The sequence below is a fragment of the Eschrichtius robustus genome, chromosome 18, assembly GCF_028021215.1.
Source record: "Eschrichtius robustus isolate mEscRob2 chromosome 18, mEscRob2.pri, whole genome shotgun sequence".
Classification (NCBI taxonomy): domain Eukaryota; kingdom Metazoa; phylum Chordata; class Mammalia; order Artiodactyla; family Eschrichtiidae; genus Eschrichtius; species Eschrichtius robustus.
In genome coordinates this window covers 4,581,557-4,598,887 of record NC_090841.1, presented here as the reverse complement: position 1 = coordinate 4,598,887, position 17,331 = coordinate 4,581,557, and the positions used below count along the sequence as shown (strand labels likewise).

The following is a 17,331-nucleotide window of genomic DNA, read 5'->3' as shown; positions in this document are numbered from 1 at the left end:
GACTGTTTTTATTCCACAAACGCATTTTGTTTCTCAGTTGCTGAAATGAGTTATCCATAAAACCTCTGCAGCCAGATTCCTGGGAGATTTTTGAAAGGAACATAGGCTCAGCTTTCAATTACCCATGTTCCGCCCCACCCCCCCCACCAACAGTGATCATTTTTAAAGTCACTATCTAACTGGATTTCTGCTGCTCACTTCTGATTTTTTTTAAAAAACCATCTTTTCCCTATTTGATTCATAGAAACCTTGATCTAGCTTTTAAATGCTGGTGTTTTCCAGGATCCTGGGGTCACCAGGAATTCTTCAACTTGGGTCCATAAATCCTTGAAATTTCGTGAAAAATTTTATTCCTATATGTGTGTGTGTGTTTTTTTTTTTTTCTGAAGGAGAGTCTTCATCAGCTTCTCAGGGTGATTTTCTTTTCCAAGATCACCCCTTTAAGAGAGCTCGCCTCTTCTAGTAATTTCAACTGTCATCCACCTGTTGATGTCTTCTTGTTTGACTCCAGATCAGCTTTCTCTATGAATCATTAACTCATTATTGCCCGGACATTGCTCTCCAGATGTCATGTAGGCTTCTTACCTCAGTGTGTACAAAGCAAAATTCATCTTTTTCCCCCAAACCAGGCTCTCTTTTCAATATTCTCCATTTAAGTGTGGTACCAGCATCTGACAATCATCCAAGCTGGAAACATAAAGGTCACACTTATCTCCTTCTCAGTTTGCTCCTCTCTTCCCCACTTCCACCCCCATGGCTTTCATCATCCAATCAGTCCCAAGGTCTTGCTGAGTCTACCTTTCCAATCTTTTCTCTGTAGGCTCTCTCCTCTTCATCCCTGGACTACCACCAACGTTTCCTAACTGATTGCTCAAACCTCAGTCAAGTTCTACTCAGATTCATTCTTCACATAGTTTCCAGAAGGATGCATATAAAAAGTAGTAATGAGTACGTGCAGCGGATTCAGTGATGTCTTAGTGCCTGCACTGAGTTGGTAAACTACCATCCAACGGCCCACTGCTTGTTTGTGTAAATAAAGTTTTATTGGAACACAGCCACACTGTGTTTTTGGGTTTTTTAAAAATTATTTTATTTTTTTTGATGTTAAAATTTCATGTTTTTTTTTTAACATCTTTATTGGAGTATAATTGCTTTACAATGGTGTGTTAGTTCATACTGTGTTTATTCATCTGTGTATTATTTATTGCTTTTTCATGATACAACAGCAGAGTTGAGTAGTTTCAACAAGACTGTATGGTCCACAAAGCCTAAAATATTTACCATCTGGCTGTTCGAAAAAGTGTCTTCCTGACCCCTGGCCTACAGGGTCCAGATAAATCTCCTGTCATGTGGCATGTCATGACTTTTATAAGCTAACCTTATCTCCATCACTTGATACCTCACCACTTCTTCCTTAGCACTTAGTCTCTGTTCACAGAGGACCGCTTTTGTCTTTTTCACCATGCTTCCATCCATCAGCCTGTTGATCGTCTCCAGGCCTCTAGTCCAGTGCTCTTTCTGCTTCACATGTGTGTCTGGACACCTTTCAGACCAAGATGATGCATTGCCTTCTCTGGTAGCATTTCCTGTGACTTACCTGCCCCCCCCTCCTTTCTTCAGTTAGGAGCCCTCTTTGGCTTCTATAATGATATTCTTAATTCCATTTCCATGTTTCGTAATTATTGTCCCTGCACCCTCCAACTAGGCTGTGAATTTTTGAGGGCAAGAATCATTATATCGGGCTTCCCTGGTGGCGCAGTGGTTGAGAATCTGCCTGCCAATGCAGGGGACACGGGTTCGAGCCCTGATCTGGGAAGATCCCACATGCCACGGAGCAACTAGGCCCGTGAGCCACAATTACTGAGCCTGTGTGTCTGGAGCCTGTGCTCTGCAACAAGAGAGGCCGCAACAGTGAGAGGCCCGCGCACCGCGATGAAGAGTGGTCCCCGCTTGCCACAACTAGAGAGAGCCCTCACACAGAAACGAAGACCCAACACAGCCAAAAAAATTAATTAATTAATTAATTAATTTAAAAAATAAAGCTTGATAGCAATAATTTCAGATGCTACGATGCCTCCAATGCAGTACCCATATTTCTAAAAAAAAAAAAGAATCATTATATCTTTAACTCCAAGAGCAGTGCCTTTTCATAATAGGAACTAAGTAATTAATTTATTGGCTAAAATAAAAAATTTTAGAGCTAAACAGAATTTTATAGTTTTCTAGTCCAACCTCTTGTTTTACAAAAGTGAAACAGATTCTCTACATTTACTGAAAAGCACAGAGGAAGTTAGTGGCTTATTTGGAATAAGAACCTATAATTGAGTCCAGCTACATTACTCTGCCCAGGCTATTCTAATCCAAGAGAAGAAAAAGATATTGAGTAGTTAAAGTTATAACTGTATTTTTAGTAATTATTAAATTTAGCAAAGCACTAAACATTTTGTCTCTGTTTCTCTGTCCATAAAGTACTCATAGTAATATCTGCCTCTAATTTTCTTAAAAGAATGATTTATGACCATAAAGTAATAGAGTAACTATAAAAGTATAATCGTGGCAAATAAAGGAAAATGAGTGAACTCCAGGTGATAAGAGTTTGAATATATGTGATGGATGGTGAATGGAATCTGCTTTTTAGATTGATGGCATTTAGAAATCTAGATTTTGCTAGTATCGTTCTAAATTACAAATATGCTCCTGTTTAGAAAAATGAATATAAAATTTTAACTTAAAATTATTTTATTTTGTCTATATTTATACAGATTTGTGTTTAAACTAATCTTCTTTACAACTTACTTTGTGTTTAGCTCTTTTCAGTTATTACCCCTCCTCCCATAATTCAACCATATAAATTTACTGTGTGAGACTGAGACGCAAGTTTTCAGAAAGACACATGTAAGGCAGTTTGTATATCCTCTGAACACTTTCTAGATATTTTTTTAGTAAATTTCCTTGAAATTAGGTTGAATTCTTACTGGAAAATTATTCTCTCAAACATACTACCTCTTTGAAAATGAGTATGTCACTAACATCGTATTACAAAGCATCATATTCATTTTTTTTGAGGGGGGCTTCCCTTTCCTTCTTTACCTGAGTTTTAAAAATCATTATAATATCTCTTTGACTTCAAAACTACTGTTACTTCTAGCTAAAAAGTCCTCCTCATTCCCTCCTCCTCGTTTCCTGCATTTAACAAGTTCCCTTCTTCAATGCTTTGCTCACCAGCTTCTCCAAGACCCCTTTCTGCGCCCCCAACTTTGTGTTGTTGCTGCTACACTCCATGTTCAGCACTTCATGGAACTCATCCTGCTGTAGTTCCTGACTTGTCCTACTTTTTCAAGCTGCCTCCAAAGTTTCCTGAGGGCAGGATCTGTGTCTTACTAGAGCTTGTATCTCCATGCTTCCCATATACCCTATGACTGATACCTGGTTGGTTGGTGCTTAACTAATATTTTAAAAACCATTTTATAACTGTGTCCACTTAATTATACTTTTAATAATTTTCATGGAGAAAAATTCCACAATTTAAAAATGTCATAATGAAAACAAAGGTGGATAAGGGTATTACCTGAAGCTGCAATGTGGTCCCTCTCATTTTCTTCCACAGATTACGACTGCCACAGCTTTGGGTTTGACATTTTGGCGTTCGTCATTCTGTACCATAATTTCATCCCCATAATTCTGCTGGCCACTCTGGAAATTGCGAAATACATTCAGGCCCTGTTTATAAACTGGGTGAGTATTAAAATCAGGAAGTTAAGAAAATTCTCTCTTGAGCTATGGCTTTGGTTTCAAGAATCAGTGTAACTGAGTTTTTGTGACGGGGCCAGTGCAGCTGCTGGGCCAGCTGTGTCTTGGACAGGAGAGCCAAGCACGGGTGTCACGTTGACTCAGCAGTGCCTGGGTGCCTCTGCATCACTCTTGAGGACATCTTTTTTTTTTTCCCCATATATTTTTTCTAGCCGATAAGGAATATTTAAGAGATAGCGGCTTAGTAGCAAGTGTAGAGAAATAGTCAACCATTGAAACTTAAGATACTCACAGAGGAGGAGAGTCCAGTAGACTTACAATAGATTTACAGAGCTTGGCAAGAATGACAGAAACAAAGCTGTTCCAGAGTTCCTTCAAATTAAGAAAAAGATTTCTTAGGTGACAACCATGTGTTGACTGAAGTTAATGCTTCGTAAGTTGTGACTGAACAAATTTTCCAATTTGAATGTCGGGTTGTAACTTTTAGTTGTTTTTAAAAATATTTTTCTTTAAAATTCTTGCTGGATGTCACCTGAACATGATTCTCCCAATAGGTCGATGAACTACCATCATTTGGAAGGGAATATTATTTTAGCAACCACAAAATTAGACAAAGTCCTTTCAAATATTTGTCTCCTCATTTGATTTTTGCAGTAGCTCTATGAGTAGTGCTGCGAGGTCCCTGTTACTGCTCCCATTTGATAGATGTAGTAACTGAGACACACTCAAGGCCACACAGCGTGTCTGAGGCAGAGCCAGGATTTGAAAGCCACGTCTTCCGAATCACCTCGATGTTTGTTTCCACGTGGCTTTGCTTCTCCTGAATCGACTGCCAACCTATGTGAGGAACTAGCACATACGGGTCCAAAACCAAGTATTCTAGACTCTCCACTGTGAATTTTTTCTAAATGTCAAGCACATTGGAAGATCAGTGGCAGTACAGATTTCCTGAAAAAATTTTGAGCCTAGTTCTGATTGTGTGGCTTGGCTATTTTGTTTGTTTCCTGCAGGATGAAGATATGCATTTTAAGGGCAATAATGTCTACGCCACGGCCAGAACATCCAATCTCAATGAAGAGCTCGGGCAGGTGAGGGCCTCTCCAGGGCTGAGAAGTACGATGGGAGCTTCACAGAAGGTGGATTCAGGGAGAGCACGTGCAGAGTTCAAGTGCCAAATTTAGCCACGGGCTATAGAGAGTATGACACCCACGTGGAGCTTCAGAAGTACAGTTTGTTCAAATATTAATAATATTGCACCCTGGGTTGCAAGTAGAACAGACTAAATACAGGTTATTATGCGCTTATGAAAGAGTGGAAGAGCTGGAGGGACAGGCAGGAAAAGCTGCTGGGAGCTCCCAGGGTTTCAGTTAGCTTTGAGGGAGCCACAGGGACCCTGGAGCCTGGGGGGTGGCCGTGATTATGCTTCCCTAAGGCAGGTGACCCACAGGGAAGCATCCAGAAAGTGCTGCAAAATTTCATACCTGCCACACCCATGCATCTGCCCACAGCTGCCAGAAGGGAAGTAGTAGAACTTCTAGTTCTTTACTGAAAATTCCTCTCAATGGTAGAATCTAACCTGCTGACAAGAGATTGGGAGAAACATAGCCTCGGGCCTCTGGACCCTGCCATTCAATAGAAAGAGGCAGGAATGATGCCAGGTTACCAACAGACAGATGTTGGTTACCTTTTAAATGACACTGGCATCTTTACAAGTTAAAATTCACTTTTAAAAATTGCCACGATTATTTGTCAATTATACTACAGGAAAGCTGAAAAAAAAAAAAAAACAAGGTACAACAACTCTCACAGTTGTATAGTACCTAAAAGGAGAAAGACTTGTAATTGTTACTTTTTTTCTACCTACTTTTTGTTCTCAATATATTTTTTTTACTAGATTATGATTTTCCATCTTTCAATTAATTGGAGGCCACATATAAATTATGGTGAAAGGCAGAATTTTGGAGTTAAACTTCCTGAGTGTGAATCCTGGTTTCACCATTTACCAGCAAAGACAAGGACACCACAAGAAAAGAAAATTACAGGCCAGTATCCCTGATAACCTTGGATGCAAAAATCCTCAACAAAATATTGGCAAATCAAATTCAACAATACATTGACAGGATCATACATCATGATTTATTCTAGGAGTGCAAGGCTGGTTCAACATCCACAAATTGACCAGTGTGATACACCACATTAACAAAATGAGGGAGGGCTTCCCTGGTGGTGCAGTGCTTAAGAATCCTCCTGCCAATGCAGGGAACATGGATTTGATCCCTGGTCCAGGGAGATCCCACATGCCGCGGAGCAACTAAGCCCATGTGCCACAACTACTGAGCCCACATGCCACAACTACTGAAGCCCACGTGCCTAGAGCCCATGCTCTGCAACTAGAGAAGCCACCACGATGAGAAGCCCATGCACCACAATGAAGAGTAAGCCCCCACTTGCTGCAACTAGAGAAAACCCTGCATGCAGCAACGAAGACCTATTGCAGGCAAAAATAAATAAATTAAATAAATAAATTTAAAAAAATGATAAGAATCATGTAATCATCTCAATAGATGCAGAAAAAGCATTTGACAAAATTCAACATCCATGTATGATAAAAATGTCAACAAAGTGACTATAGAGGGAACATATTTCAACATAATAAAGGGTGTATATGACAAGCTCACAGTTGAAATTATACTCAATGAAAAATTGAAAGTTATTCCTCTAAAATCAGAAATAAAACAAGGATGCCTACTCACACTACTTTTGTTCAGCTTAGTATTGGAAGTCCTAGCCACAGTAATTAGGCAAGAAAAATAAATATAAGGCATCCAAATCAGAAAGGAAGAATTAAAGCTGTCTTTTTTGGTAGATGACATGAAATGTACAGAAAACCCTAAAGACTCCACCAAAAACCTGTAAGCAATAATAAATCCAGCAAAGTTGCATGATACAAAATCAGTATACAAAAATCAGTTGTTTCTAAAAATAAAAACAAATAAATGTTTTTGAAAGCTTATGTGAAAGCTTCTGCCGTTTATTATCATTTCTGGTGACTTTATTTAACAAATAGTTAGTTGGTATCCATCTATTCTTTCTGAATAATACAAAGATCTTAAAACTGTTTAACTCCACATTGCTTTGCAGTATTTGTTGGACAGAAATGATCACCTACAGAATTTCCATTTGTCTTTAAAAGGAGTATTATACTTGTGATCATGATTAAAATGGCTTTGGGTTTGGTTTTCTTTTTCATCTGAGATATACATATATATATATATATATATATATATATATATATATATATATATCAGTATACCAGTGTCTATCTACTTAGTGTTTTCTAGGTACTTTTAATGAGATTTCTTGTGGCAGGAAAATGAACTTGGACTTCTGAATTTCTTAGGTTTGATGACTTGGAGTTTACTTTGTGTGTTACCATAGAATTTCACCTCCAGTGTACAACAAAGAAGAGTATGGCTTCTGAAAGAAACAAATATTACATATAGAATTCTTATAGACTGAACTTCTTGTTTTCTAAAAATTCACGTAATTTGAGGATTTAAAGAGAAAGAACACCATCTTTGCTCTCTAAATACATTTTAAATTTATATTTATCGTGTTAATTTTTCTTTGTTTAGTTAAATTTAAAATGTATTTCTTCTTTGCATAGGTGAAATACTTATTCTCTGATAAAACAGGGACCCTCACGTGCAATATTATGACATTTAAGAAGTGTACCATTGCTGGTATAATTTATGGGTAAGTGTTTTTATTGCCATACTCTATTGGAAGTTCTCATTTTTTTTCTTAACAAAATTAAGTAGCCTTTATTTACTCCAAAACCTATCTGAACCTATAATACTATAGCTATATCTGAATGAGATAATGAGGTTGCAACTTAATGTATTTTATATGAAAACTTGCAGTTTTTAAAAAAATATGGTTTATGTCTGCTTTTATACATGATTAGAATTCCTAAAGAGTTTTATATTTATAGCCTGTAACCATCGTATTTCCTCTCTCATTTTCCCTTAGAAATCAGTCAGACAGAAGTGCTGCTGGTGAAGAAAACTTAAGGTAACTAGATACGGTCTTTTCTCCTTTGCCCCTATTCCTTTCCCTTGTGGTGGACTTTTTATCAGTGCCAGCGCACTGGCGTGTAATAACACAGCCCCCTTGTCCACACCCCCAGTGGCAGTTCCCAGGAAGCTCCCCTAGATCTTTCCCATGGGATATTCAAAGAACCCAGAATCTAGTCTTCAATTTACTGCTTTCGTGGCAATTTACTTTGCTTCAAACTCTGTATAACTGTACAGTTTTCAACACAAGTTTAAGCATTTTCTAATGCCATTTTGCAGCTCAAGACCTGGGAGGATGTATAATTTTTTCTTTTTATTAAAGTATATCTCTTTTTTTTTTTTTTTAATTTTATCTATTTATTTATTTACGGCTGTGTTGGGTCCTCGCCTCCGTGCGAGGGCCCCCTCCAGTTGCGGCAAGCGGGGGCCACTCTTCATTGCGGTGCGTGGGCCTCTCACTATCGCGGCCTCTCTTGTTGCGGAGCACAGGCTCCAGACGCGCAGGCTCAGTAATTGTGGCTCACGGGCCCAGTTGCTCCGCGGCATGTGGGATCTTCCCAGACCAGGGCTCGAACCTGTGTCCCCTGGATTGGCAGGCAGATTCTCAACCACTGCGCCACCGGGAAAGCCCGAGGATGTATAATTTGACAGAACCCTAAATATTTAACTAGCTGGAAGTGTGACTTAGTGAAAACAGAAGATGGGACTGTGTTTGATTTAGATCTGCTTGATTATTGACTGGTACCACCAGGAACTTTTAGTTAAAACGAATCTTATCTATCCTTCCTCAGTCAGTCACCTTGTCCCGTCCCAGAGTTCTATGAATTCAATGACCCAACATTATTGCAGAACTTTGAGAATGACCATGTAAGTCTGCTGTTTTCCCTCTAAGTCAACAGGGTAATGCTATATAACTTTAAAACATGCATATGGTTTTCTAGAAGGAAGAGAAAGTCTTGAAAAGTTTTGGTGTTAATATAATAAGCAAGGGATTTTACACCAAAATTATGAACTGAGGCCTGAACTTGAGTGTAAGTGAATTCAGACATTATACAAGAATTTTCTACTGTGTAGCAATCTATGAAATCCTGTCTCTATCTGCTTTTAAACTCTTTGGTTCTATTGTATGCTACCAATATCTGCACTTATCTATTTTAAGATGTTGATCTACCTGATTTGAAATCTTGATCTTCTTAAAAATAAAAGTGATCTTTCAAAATGCAAACCTGTACATGTTCTTCCTTTGCTTAAGACCCTCCCAAGGACTGGACCACACTTAAGATAAAATCCAAACTCACTACTGTGGTCCTCTCTCTCTCCTACCTCCTTCTGTATCATTGAGCCCGAGGCTCAAGATGCTGGGGTCACGCTTGTCTTGAAGCTCCACTAACAATGAATCTTTGTCCCGACTTTGGGGCCTGGGAAGGTGCTACAACCTTTGTCTGGTGTGTGCCACCACACAGGTACACTAACACCCACAACTAACCTTTCTATTTAGGGCTTAATTTAAACATTTAAATATTTTTTTTTCCTGATCACCTACCTAAAATAGGCCCCTGTCTTCTCTATCACATCCCTTACTTGTTTCCTCCAGCTTTGAGAGAGCCTGTCTCCCCAAGGAGAACAGAAGCTCCCAAAGTGCAGGTTCCCCCTGTTTTCTCTGCGGTCTCCCAGCCCCCTGCACTGTCCCTGACTCAGCACCCTCTCCACTCCATTTTGAATGCACGGTATGGTTTTTAGCTGGTGCCTGACAGTATGGACCTGAAGTGAAACCTCAGTTGGTACTAATTGCAGATTGCATGCGACTCTCACGTGATGCGGGGTGGAGGGGCGTTTGCGTTGGAAGACGCTCACTAGCTCTGTCCCTTTCTTACAGCCCACGAAAGACTATATAGAGGAATTTCTTACCCTGTGGTGCGCGTGCCACACTGCGGTTCCAGAGAGAGACGGAAATGATATAAGCTACCAGGCCTCCTCCCCAGGTAGGTGCTGTGTGCACGTAGAGACCTGGCAGGTGATGGGCCCACAGAAGAGCTGATGCCATTGCTGGCCCCCTGATCACACCTGCCTTTCTCCTTGCCTGAAACTCTCACCAGTTAGGGGCGATCATGTACAGCGCAGCTCTGAGCCGCTCTGGGGCTCCCACTCTCCACACACCCCAAAAATGCCTCAGAAGGCTGGCAGGGGATGGCTCTTGGAGCAGGGCTCAGTGGCAGGTTATAATCAGTAACACGGCAGGGGTCAGGTTAAGGCCCTGCAGCGGCTGATGGAGGTGCTCCTAATGGCATGGAGAACAAACAAGGCCGCAGTGAGCGGGGAGAACGTATTTTCCTTCCAGGCTGGCGAGTTAGTCCCACTGACAGAGGCCCTGTTTAACCACATTTCCTCTTCCGTGAGCACTCTGCCACCTAGAAGCACAGATAAGTGCATTTGGGTAAAAAACCCAAGTGTAAGAGAATGTCATGATAGTTTAGTGCTGGAGGAATCTGTATTAAATTAAATTTAGCGTTAGTACATTTGCTTGATCTCCATTAATACAGACCTTTTACTGACAGATGAAGCAGCTTTAGTGAAAGGAGCAAGTAAACATGGCTTTGTTTTCACTACAAGAACGCCATACTCTGTCACCATAGAAGCTGTGAGTAGTACTTGATACATTGTACTTTCTAGCAGTTACACGCACCTGCTCACCCAGAGAGACACGTGTGTACAGCGGTGCGGAGTAGGAGCTCGGAATCCAGTGCCCAGGATTCCCACCTGGCTTCACCCTCCGCAGCCTTTATTCTGGGGCGTGCTCCTTAACTTCTCTGGGTTTGCCCTAGTTTTCTCATCACGTATGCAGTAGGGTCCTTGCGAACATTAAATGAGTTAGTATGTGTAAAGTAATTGACATTAATGCTTGGTGCAGAGCAGGTGCTCAGTAAAATTGAGCTATTCCCAACCTAAGTGTCCATCAACAGACGAATGGATAAAGAAGATGTGGCACATATATACAATGGAATATTACTCAGCCATAAAAAGGAACGAAATTGAGTCATTTGTAGTGAGGTGGATGGACCTAGAGTTTGTCATACAGAGTGAAGTAAGTCAGAAAGAGAAAAACAAATACCATATGCTAACACATATATATGGAATCTAAAAAACTTTTAAAAGGTTCTGAAGAACCTAGGGGCAGGACAGGAATAAAGACACAGACGTAGAGAATGGACTTGAGGACATGGGGAGGGGGAGGGGTAAGCTGGGGCAAAGTGAGAATAGCATGGACTTATATACACTACTAAATGTAAAATAGATAGCTAGTGGGAAGCAGCCGCATAGCACAGGAAGATCAGCTTGGTGCTTTGTGACCACCTAGAGGGGTGGGATAGGGAGTGTGGGAGGGAGACACAAGAGGGAGGGGATATGGGGATACATGTATATGTATAGCTGATTCACTTTGTTATAAAGCAGAAACTAACACACCATTGTAAAGCAATTATACTCCAACAAAGATGTTAAAAAAGAAAAAAAAATTGCTAACATAAATAAAAAATTGAGCTATTCCGAAGAGTTAGAATTGTCAGACATTTAAGAAGTAAACTAATTTTTTTCCTACGAAGAATCAAAATGTTTCTATTTTTTGGTGAGTTCTGTTTTTATCAATACGTTGATTTATTCATTTTGTTACATATACCCTTGTTCTATCTTGATGACCACAAGCATTTGATATTATGGGGAAAAAATTGAAGCAATGTAAGCATGGTGGCCAATGCACTGTTTTTTTTTCCTAGTAATAATGCAATGGTGAGAGATGCTTACTAGACGTTGAGTCCTTGCTAGAATGGACTGATTAATTCATCTTTATGTCACATAGATATATATATAAATATCATACATCACATTTGAACTTCTGCAGTGTTGAAGCTGAGAGCTGGTAGACGCAGAGATAAATTGATCATGGTTACAGGAATTCAAGAGGCTGTAGCTGGAAAAATTTAGAAAAGAATGCATGTTTCATTGATTTTTTTTTAGCATACCACCTCTCTTCATGTTTACCTCTTCAAATTATCTAAGCATTAAGGATTTCATTTGATCTGTGCAATTTTATTAAAAGATTTATTTGTTCCCATTTCTCTCTGCTGCTTTTCTCCCTTACTCCATGTAACCTTACAACATGAGAGTGTTTATACAATTTTTCTAATCGTGCGGATTTTAGACGGAAGAGAGAGGTGTTTCAGTCTTAAAATGTCACTATCAGAAGCACTTTTGCCAATATTGCCCAGGTTGCAAACAATATTCTTACCAGAGGAGGGCACCATTATCTCATCAGACTTGCAGGAAGATTTATTTTTTGAAAAAGATACGTATTTGGAGGGTAAAACTTGTTTGTGATTGGGAGAGTGAGTTATTTTGTGAGATGAGTACTTTTATCCTCAGGTAAGAATATGTTGTCTTATCTTCCTGTAGATGGGAGAAGAATTCACACTTGAAATTCTTAATGTCCTGGAATTTTCTAGGTAAGCTGCCTTTTCATTCTATTTGTGTATTTCCCAGGGCTCTTCCTGTGGCTATTCAACTGAGATTTGGCAATGTAAATCAAAACCTTAATATAGAATCCTGTAATTCTAGTTAGCTAGATGGGCAGATGGGGTGGGACAAAGAGGCTACTAGCAAAAAGTAGATTGTTTGGGACAAGGTCATCTTCCTTTGGGGGACCCCTGGGGTCTGTCACTCAGGTTACCTCACTAGTGCTGACCAGGTGATTCCACACTGACTGGTTAAGATTAGATTCCTGGGAGAGTCTGAAATTGCAGTTAGGTCAGGTATTGAGTCTCGGTTTGGGGATGTGGGCTGAGCACACATGACTCCATTTTGGGCCTATTGTCTCTTTTTTAACAAATGGATATTGAACATTATTTTCACAAATAAACCAAAAACTGTTTCTTTAAAAATAGTGAATTAATTAATTTTTTCCCAAACAATGTGCGTTCTTCTTTCCTCTTACACCCCAGCATCTGTGGCCTGATTCCCCAAAGCATGTGGTCAGGATACTGGTGATGATTTTATTTCCATTGGATTTTCCTCCAGACTCATGAAGTCATATCTCTTGGACCATTTCACTATTTCTAATGTGAAATTTGAAAAATTAGAGAAGTAAATTAATAAGTAAATCATTCGTTCTTCTTAAAGCCAGATGATTTTTTAAAATTGTATTTTTAAAACCTTGTTTCCCAATGACATTAAAAAAAAAAAAAGGAGCTTTAAACCTCAGAAAAGTTGTTGTTAGCCCCTCTCTAGGAGAGATTTTTTTTTTTTTGTCCGTGCCAGGTGGCATGAGGGATCTTAGTTCCCCAACCAGGGGTTGAACCCGTGCCCACTGCAGTGGAAGCGCGGAGTCCTAACCACTGGGCAGCCAAGGAAGTCCTAGGAAAGATTTTTCTAAGAACTTCGTTACAAGAAAATACATCTCAGTATTCATTCTAGCTTTCTCCTTTCTTAATATTTGACTACTGCTACCACTAGAGCAGTCATTTCCTGTCATTAACACGTGCTCGCCTAATTAGGTACCACTTAAATGATTCATTTGCTTTGAGTAGTGTTCTAACAGCTTTCTAAGTATTTAAAACAATTGCTAATCCTTTATCCCTGTTGGAAAGTCCCTTCTAGCTGAAGCGTTCCACTGTGAGATTGGTCACCAGGACCATCCTTGGAGGGTGGGAGCTCTGGCTTAGACTGTTGGCAGTGAGGTGGGGACAGATGAAAGCTGTGTTTTCCGTAGGCATGGCCATGGGGCTCCCTGGGGGGTGGGAAACATCTTTTCTTGCTGGCACTCTCTGCTTGGTGACCTGGCAGAGTTGCCATCTCAGTGGCTCATTTTGCTCCTTGGTGGCTATATTGACAGGGGCCAGTGGACCAGAGAAGGAAGAAGGGGAGAAGGGAGATGACAAGCATGGGTGCATGTGGAGAGGAGGCTGAGAGGGTGAAAAAAGCTTGGGGGACAGAGGAGGGAAAAGGATCACTTGTGGTCGTAGTTGTGGTTCTGTTACTTACTAGCTCATGACCTTCCTGGTCACCTAACCTCTCTGTGCCACAGTTTCTTGATCTGTAAAATGGGGCTAGCAGTGGTGTCCACCTCACAGGATTGTTGTGAAGATTAAATCACAATGCCCGGCACATAGTAAAAACTGATAGAGCACTTGGTATGAGTGTTTATTATTACTATTATTTTAATTGGAGCACTCTTCTCTGAGGCTTGTTTGGATCTCACTAGGGTTTTCTTCTCCCTGAAGGAGATCTTCCTTCTCTCCTTCAGCAGTCATTTCTATGAACCTCTTACTTTTCCTCCAAGCTTGAACATCCTTTTCTTGATCAATCTTATTCCCGAAGAAAAATAAAATTCTTTTTGTTGGAAGAGCTTGAAAACATGGAAGAACTAATGACTGAAAGCCCAGCTGGTCTGCTGGACACACACAGAGCGGTCCTCTGAGGCCAATGGTGGTCACTGCACTTGAAAGACCGGCAGCTGGGGCTCCATTTAAATGACCCTCCCAACGTCGCTAAGCAAATAAGTGGCAGAATCAGGGTTCAAATCCAGGTCTATCTGGTTCCAAAGTCCTTGGTATTGTCAACCAATCTGTGCCTCCAGAGGTGAAAGAAAAGTTAAAGAATGTAAAAAAAGCAAACAAAACGTATTTTCATCTTCATGGGGAGAACTGCAGTCTATGCAGCTACAAATATTTTTTAGAATACTGTTCTAGGACTAGGGTGGACCACCTGTTTGTGGGGTCCCCTGCTTTAGTAAACAGACAAGGTAATTCCCAGTCGTTATGAGGGCGATAAAGAATATTGAAGAGTATGATCTGATGGAGACAGCGGTGCCGCTGGTGGTGGAGGTTTATCTCTGAGGGGCCTGGGAGCCTTTGTGGGGAGGTGGGACTTGGGCTGATAATTGAAAGATGACAGGAGAGTTAAGCGTGGGCGAATGAGATGGTGAGGAGGAATTTAGCATCTCTGTGCAGCAAAATGGGGGCAGGAAGGTCTAGTTGATAAAGATGGTGTGAGGACTGAATAATACACAGACCCAGGGCTGCTTTCCCCTTTCCTCATCAAATTTTAATGATTATATTATATATATAAAATAAATGGTTCCCCAAACAAACCCTGTCAAGGCATTACTATTTTTTTCCCTTCCTCCCACTTCCAACGGTATTTTGTGCTTACACACAAACAGTAAAATGTATGTTTTTACTATGTGGCTCTTCCTTTATTCCTAAGGCAGTGTCTTCAGTCTATTATCTGTTTCTATTTGCTAAGCGTTACCTTTTATCAAGCTGCAGTAGGAACTACGCCTATAGTCGGAGAAAAAGGGAGGTTTTTCCGGTTTGTGTTGTGTATTTTGAAGTTAATTATTTTCTGCATATAACTCAGAATGCGGACATAGCTGATATTTTCCTGCCATTCTCTTATCCTTCTGATTTTGACTTATCGTCCATCTCTTAAGGAAATAAAATTCCTTGAGTGAGTTTTGAATAAGAACAACATCTACTGAAAGGTTTATAGAAGCTTTGCAAAGCAAGGTGTAATATCAAATAAGGGTAAAGCTAATAATACCTTGAAAGCTGTAGCCCACTTTCTCCTTTTAGTTTATAAGCTGCTGCTTCCTACAGACACGTGTGTCTTGTCTGAAAGTATGGATATTTTGCAAGTTTGCATTTTGGGCCTTTGACTGCTATCTGAAAATATACCTGTGCTGTAAGCAGGTGACAGTAGGTAGAAGCATATGGGAACTATATTGCAATTGAGCTCAAAACAGAATAACGACTTCTATAGCTCTTCTGCAGAGAATTAGTTTCTAGGGAATCCTTAAGTATTTGAATGTTTTACAGGAGTTAGCCTAAAATACTAAACAGTCTGGTTTAAGGAAAAATTTTTTTTCAAACAAGTCCTTGCAAAATGGGATTTAAATTCATTTTCTGTTATTTTGGTGATTTTCTGGCTTACTGAATTGGAAACTGAAGCCTCATTTGTTCTTTCCCTCATTCAACAAATAGTGATTGAGCATCTATTCAGTGCCATGCACTGTTCTCAGCTTCCAGGACAGAAGTGAATTGCAGCTGAGGCTTCAGGGATTTAATGGGTCCTGGGCCAACTTTTGTTTCTTGACTTGATTTCTCTCGCCATTTGGTCCCATGAACTCTGCATTTCATTCCTGCAGGAGCTTGGCCAGAACAGATTTAGGCTGAGGGGTTTTCTTAACATCACTGGGTCCATCTTTTTTTCAAAGTCGAATATTGGAAGATTAGGAACCTAACGCAGCTTCATACCCAGTGCATGAACATGCTGCAGTAGCCCTCACGGGCGATTACTCAGCGTCTATTGACAAAGCACAGGAAAGGGACTGATTGTGTAACCTGCCTGTTCCTTATGGAATACGGGTGGGTCTGTTACTCCCACACACCGAGAAGACATCTGGGCAATAGAAAATTGGCCTCTTGAAGCACTGTACACGTATTAGTGTGGCAATTATGTTTTCAATCAAACTGTCATAATTTATATTTTAGTTTTAAGTTTTAATCTGGAAGTCGTATGTGGGAAAAGAGGAAGTCATAGGATGAAGAAAAGAGTTAAGTTTGCCTTTCCCAGGGAATGTGAGGTGGGCAGCAAGGTCAGGGAGTGCAGTGGCCTTAAACTGACCAATTGCTTCATCAGCTGAATGCTCGTCTCCAACAGGTACACAGTGCCTGGCATGCAGTGGGTGCTCAGGAAATATTAACTGTTCTCAGTTAATATTGGGGGTTGAAGATTTCAAGCTTGTCTGCTGTCCAAGGAAAGTAGGTGACCTTGTATAACTGGCAGGGCTCTTTATTCTCTTTCTTAAACTTCAGAGGCAGAAATAACAGGCAGAAGAACTACCCCAGGCTGGCTTTTCCTGTCTGGTCTTGGAGGTTGTCTGGCCTGAGTGAGTGCCACCCTATATTCTAAAGGTTACCTGAGTACCCAGAGCCGCTAATGAGCAGCATACGGTGCTTGGAAGGTCTGAGTGGAAATCTTATCATTCTTAGATACTTTAACAGAGCAGAATCATGTTATTTAACAAAACACTGATTTTTTTTTTTTCTCTCAACGGCTATAAGCTTTAAAAGTTCAGGAGTCAAAAATACTCAATATCCCTGTTTAGTGTGGATGAGAGGAGATTTAGCCCAAGTCATGTATGCAAACGATCAGACTCTGTGATACTAAAATCACCTTGATAATTGTCAGACGTGTTCATTTGTGTCTTACCACCGTCCCTTCTCTTTCCCCCACTGGATGTTTTCCAGTTCATCCAGGAGTGATGAGCTCCTGGGGGCTGAGTCAGGCAGGACAAACTTCCGGAGGGCTGGAGACTAGAGCTCCCTATTCATCGCAACTCCACTGGGGAGACTTGTCCTGGGAACTAGATACCCTGTTGAAGGGTACCTCCTAAAACAGGACACACTGGGGGCAAGTGGTAGATGACAGGGTCATCAAGTGTTCATAGGTTTTG

At 40.4% G+C, this 17,331-nt stretch overlaps 1 protein-coding gene across 3 annotated transcripts in view; it reads left to right on the top strand.

The window, feature by feature from the left end:
* The window catches only part of LOC137752235 (phospholipid-transporting ATPase IB-like), a 74,795-nt gene that overhangs the window by 38,655 nt on the left and 18,809 nt on the right, over positions 1–17,331 (top strand). For all 3 annotated transcript variants that reach the window (XR_011071099.1, XR_011071098.1, XM_068527000.1), the window contains exons 5-11: positions 3,608–3,735; positions 4,761–4,838; positions 7,418–7,506; positions 7,783–7,824; positions 8,618–8,693; positions 9,703–9,808; positions 12,273–12,322. Coding sequence is in view for 1 of the 3 variants with exons in the window: in XM_068527000.1 (XP_068383101.1) it covers positions 3,608–3,735; positions 4,761–4,838; positions 7,418–7,506; positions 7,783–7,824; positions 8,618–8,693; positions 9,703–9,808; positions 12,273–12,295 (542 nt within the window). In the remaining 2 variants the exon portion in view is untranslated. The remainder of the gene's footprint in view (positions 1–3,607; positions 3,736–4,760; positions 4,839–7,417; positions 7,507–7,782; positions 7,825–8,617; positions 8,694–9,702; positions 9,809–12,272; positions 12,323–17,331) is intronic.